At 46.0% G+C, this 5,461-nt stretch overlaps 1 protein-coding gene across 1 annotated transcript in view; it reads left to right on the plus strand.

The window, feature by feature from the left end:
- Positions 1 to 5,461, plus strand: part of TCFL5 (transcription factor like 5) — a 21,424-nt gene that overhangs the window by 3,045 nt on the left and 12,918 nt on the right. Inside the window, 2 exon segments of the mRNA XM_024128641.3 lie at positions 1,157 to 1,403; positions 5,083 to 5,224. Of these exon segments, the coding sequence (XP_023984409.1) occupies positions 1,157 to 1,403; positions 5,083 to 5,224 (389 nt within the window).

Here is a 5,461-nt window from a genome sequence, read left to right on the forward strand (position 1 = left end):
TATAAACAAAGAAAGGATCTCGGAAGCCTGCCTGCATCTTAGGGATCCTTCCATTCCTCTACCCAGTCACCTCACTTTGAACATCCTTGCGAGTTTTGAACATCAGTTTATACTTGGCCTGGAAACGCTGAGTTTAGGGGCTGCTTTTTCTTAAAAGTAACCTCCTTAAACAGAAAAATGATAGACTTAGGTACATTTTCGTTACCTTCAAGTTACTGACAGCACTTTTAGGTTTTTTTTTTTCTCTCATTTCATACTTCATGAGCGAGGCAGGAGTCTGAAATCCACTCAGAGCTTTAGGGGACGATCTGCAGATGGGCAGAGGATTGAGCTGGGAGCAAGAGGCCATAAGGTGATACAGAAAGTTTTAGAAATAAGGAAACTTCTGAAGGCAAACTCTGCTTACCCCTGACGTTAACCCTCAATCCGTTTTTCCTGGAAAACATTCTTTTTCGAGTTATCCAACAATAACACAGCTTACACTCAGCTTTTCAAGAGCTGATAAAGACAGGGTAGGGATGGAACTCTCCTTTCTCCCACGCCAGTGATTAGTTTTCCATTGTTCGCGAAAGTATACGTTCACATTTGTAAGGTATAAAGGTTAATATTAAAATAGTCCCTGTACTGACTACTCAGCTGAAGAACCAAAATATTACCAATACTTGTGAATTCCTCTCTATGTCTTTTTTTTTTTTTTTTTTTTTTTTTCCACGGTACGCGGGCCTCTCACTGCCGTGGCCTCTCCCGTTGCGGAGCATTGGAGAAAATCTTTCTAGGTTTTGGTTTTTTTTTTCCCATTCTGAATATCAGAAAAATCAAACAACTTCTTGGTTTTTTAATTCATAGATGACAGTTAAAATGCCTTTTGATTTAAAAGGAGGACTTTTGACTGTATTGCTGTATAAGCTGTATTGATTACGTAATACCTGGGGTGTTTTAATTTAGTTTATGTTCAGTTTTATAGTTTGAAACCTAGAGCCTTGTGCCAACTGTTTCTATGGAATTTTGGAGCGCTTCCTGTTTGGTTCTGTGTGCTTCTTACCCATTCATGTTTATGTCTTGGATCGAAAATACCAAAAAATATATTCAGCATTCACGAGGGTAAGTTTAGAAGAACAAAAAAATTAAAATACCACTTTTTCCTTCTTTCGCGAAGAAGAAGCGCTACGTAAGCAAGCAATACATAAGAGGAGTCGGAGTAAGCTACGTCAGTTGGACACACACATAGAGCGAAGAGCCCTTGGAGAGCTCCAGAATGTGGGTGAAGGCTCCACAGCAGCGCAGGGTGGTTGGCAGTCGGCGGAGCCGTCCCAGGCCACCCTCGGGGAGCAGACCCCGAGCGGGCCCCAGGGGGGCAGGTCCCAGCGCAGGGAGAGGCACAACCGCATGGAAAGAGATAGAAGGTAATGCGCGGAGTCGCCGGTGTACAGCTGTCTTAGACGCCAAGCTCATGACAGTCAGTGGTGGTAACAGGCGGCTTTTTGTAGAAAACAATGGTGTAGCCGTTTCTGTGTTCAAGGGCGGGAAAGCTGGCAAGAGTCAGTGGTCACCTTGCTTTGCTAGGCGGATGGGGGTACCCAAGACCACCCCCAGGTTTGATGATTCATTAGGAGGACTCATGGCTTTGATTTATTTTGGACAAAGAACCCAGTAAAGTCAGCAGAGGCGCATGGGGAGAGGTCTAGGGGCCCCAGGCGCCAGCTCCCCAGAACACCTCTCAGTGGAGCCACTCAGGATGCCTGTCACCCCCCAGCACTGGTGACATGTTCCCAGACAGCAAAGCTCCTTAGCGACTTGGGGCCCTGGATCCTACTGGGGGCTGGTCGTGGGGGGCATTCCCTACCTGGCACGCGGCGAAATCCCAGATGCCCAGAAGGAAAGCTGGTGTTTAACATAAGCCAGTGAACAATGGTGGTGGGAACCCCCCCCCACCCCGCGGAAATCTAAGTTCCCAGGTGCTGGCCGGGGCAGCCTTCCTGGGAGGGAGTCCGCCTGCGTGCTGGGTTACTCAGTTTTGCTTGGTTCTTTTAAAGATATTGACGAAGGAGGAAGTTACAGCTTATGTCAGTTGTTTTATCTGTGGATTTTATTTGTGCTGTTCTGTGTAGAAGCAAAAGGTGGTTAATTTTTCTGTTATAGCTCGGCACAGGATGATTCCCTAACATACAGTTAATTAACTTGGTCGTTTATTGAGTACTTTGTACCAGTTTCTGTTTTAGGCTCAGGAAATAGAGCATTGAGCAAGACAGATATTCATCTCTGAGCCTCCAGTGTTGAGCTGTGGAAATTTATTTATTTAAAGGGATATATTAAAGCTAGGCAGCTAGATACCTTTCCTAAGGATGTGTCCGCACATACACCCCAAGTGACGGGCATCACTGAACTCACCGTGAATTATAACGGGCATTGTTTATATTTATTTAATAAACATTTACTGAGTACCTACCATCTGAGAAAAAGCCTTGTACGTACTACGTGTTGACGGTAAAAGTTTTAATTCTTACTCTGCCATTTCCTAGTTTAACAACTTCCTACACATTCTTTACCTCTCCACCTGAGTCCCTCGTCTATAAAATAGGGATATTACCTACTGCGTAGATGGGACACAAGAATTAAACAAGCTGAAATGTAGTGTCTGGCCTAGTGCCTGCAGTTACAGAGCATCTAGTGAATTACTGCTGCTGTTGTTACCTTACAAAGTTGCTCTAAAGTTCTGAGGGTACAGGTGGGGAAATAGAAACAAGGGCCGTATTATCTGAATGTAATCCATAAAAGTTAAAAATGGTCTGAGACTCCAGTTGTGATGTAAATGCGGAGTCGCCGGTGTACAGCTGTCTTAGACGCCAAGCTCATGACAGTCAGTGGTGGTAACAGGTGGCTTTTTGTAGAAAACAATGGTGTAGCCGTTTCTGTGTTCAAGGGCGGGAAAGCTGGCAAGAGTCAGTGGTCACCTTGCTTTGCTGGGCGGATGGGGGTACCCAAGACCACCCCCAGGTTTGATGATTCATTAGGAGGACTCATGGCTTTGATTTATTTTGGACAGAGAACCCAGTAAAGTCAGCAGAGGCGCATGGGGAGAGGTCTAGGGGCCCCAGGCGCCAGCTCCCCAGAACACCTCTCAGTGGAGCCACTCAGGATGCCTGTCACCCCCCAGCACTGGTGACATGTTCCCGGACAGCAGAGCTCCTTAGCGACTTGGGGCCCTGGATCCTACGGGGGGCTGGTCGTGGGGGGGCATTCCCTACCTGGCACGCGGCCAAATCCCAGATGCCCAGAAGGAAAGCTGGTGTTTAGCATACGCCAGTGAACAATGGTGGTGGGAACCCCCCACCCCCCCCGAAATCTGAGTTCCCAGGTGCCGGCCGGGGCAGCCTTCCTGGGAGGGAGTCCGCCTGCGCGCTGGGTTACTCAGTTTTGCTTGGTTCTTTTAAGGATATCGAAGAAGGAGGAAGTTACCCCTTAGGTCAGTTGTTTTATCTGTGGATTTTATTTGTGCTGTTCTGTGTAGAAGCAAAAGGAGGTTAATTTTTCTGTTATAGCTGGGCACAGGATGATTCCCTAACATATAGTTAACTAACTTGGTCATTTATTGAGTACTTTGTACCAGTTTCTGTTTTAGGCTCAGGAAATAGAGCATTGAGCAAGACACATATTCATCTCTGAACCTACAGTGTTGAGCAATGGAAATTTATTTATTTAAAGGGATACATTAAAGCTAGGCAGCTAGATACCTTTCCTAAGGGTGTGTCCGCACATACACGCCGAGTGACGGCCATCACTGAACTCACCGTGGATTATAACGGGCATTGTTTATATTTATCGAAGAAACATTTACTGAATACCTACCATCTGAGAAAAAGCCTTATACGTACTACGTGTTGACGGTAAAAGTTTTAATTCTTACTCTGCCGTTTCCTAGTTTAACAACTTCCTGCACATTCTTTACCTCTCCACCCGAGTCTCTCATCTATAAAATAGGGATATTGCCTACTGCGTAGATGGGACACAAGAATTAAACAAGCTGAAATGCAGTGTCTGGCCCAGTGCCTGCAGTTACAGAGCATCTAGTGAATTACTGCTGTTGTTGGAAATTTATTTATTTAAAGGGATATATTAAAGCTAGGCAGCTAGATACCTTTCCTAAGGATGTGTCCGCACATACACCCCAAGTGACGGGCATCACTGAACTCACCGTGAATTATAACGGGCATTGTTTATATTTATTTAATAAACATTTACTGAGTACCTACCATCTGAGAAAAAGCCTTGTACGTACTACGTGTTGACGGTAAAAGTTTTAATTCTTACTCTGCCATTTCCTAGTTTAACAACTTCCTACACATTCTTTACCTCTCCACCTGAGTCCCTCGTCTATAAAATAGGGATATTACCTACTGCGTAGATGGGACACAAGAATTAAACAAGCTGAAATGTAGTGTCTGGCCTAGTGCCTGCAGTTACAGAGCATCTAGTGAATTACTGCTGCTGTTGTTACCTTACAAAGTTGCTCTAAAGTTCTGAGGGTACAGGTGGGGAAATAGAAACAAGGGCCGTATTATCTGAATGTAATCCATAAAAGTTAAAAATGGTCTGAGACTCCAGTTGTGATGTAAATCATCCCTACAAAGACCAGGTTTGGGGATATTAACAGGCGGGTAGTCTGTGGTCCTTTATGAACCGGGGTCCCTTGGAGCATCAAAGCTGTGAATCCTAGCTTATGTGACTTCCTTGGCACCTGGAGGGCAGGTGAGTGAAAGAATGTCCTGCCCAGAAGAAACACACACGATTTTGCTTCCAGTTTCAGGGGGTTTGGGTCCATCCTTGGTCTAGAGACTTGGACCTGGTCCTTGCTCCTGGCCCAGGAGAAGTAAATGGGAAACTTTCCAGGGAGTGCGACTGGGCTTAGTGGGCCGCTGAGCGGGGGCTGGCCGCTGTAGAGGGGAGCCCCGAGGTGAGGGGCTGCCCTTCCTATGCTCTCAGTGGCCAGGCCGCGAGCTGATTCCTCAGGACACACAGACACCTGCTTTATTCCTTTGTTCTGCTTCAGCTTCTCTATGTGATTCCTTTGGCTTTTGACTGCAGGCGCAGAATCCGCATTTGCTGTGATGAGTTGAATCTTTTAGTCCCGTTCTGCAACGCCGAGACCGATAAGGCAACGACTCTGCAGTGGACCACAGCGTTCCTGAAGTATATTCAGGAAAGACATGGAGATTCTCTTAAAAAGGTTAGTAGCTAGGCCAGGAGATCTTCAGACTCCTGTAAATGTATCAGTGTTGTTATTCATCCTTTTTCCTCTAAGATGTCCCAAACTGTCCTTTGTTTCCTGGACCCAAATGTCAGATGCTGAGTCCAGTGTGAATAACGCCCAGCTCATCACTTATCAAGGTACTAACCACAGCCTGGATTTGTGGTCAGCTAGCAGTTAGGCACCTGCTCTGTGCATTGGATTGTTTGGGGGCTT

This window comes from Physeter macrocephalus, chromosome 14 (assembly GCF_002837175.3).
Source record: "Physeter macrocephalus isolate SW-GA chromosome 14, ASM283717v5, whole genome shotgun sequence".
Taxonomy (NCBI): domain Eukaryota; kingdom Metazoa; phylum Chordata; class Mammalia; order Artiodactyla; family Physeteridae; genus Physeter; species Physeter macrocephalus.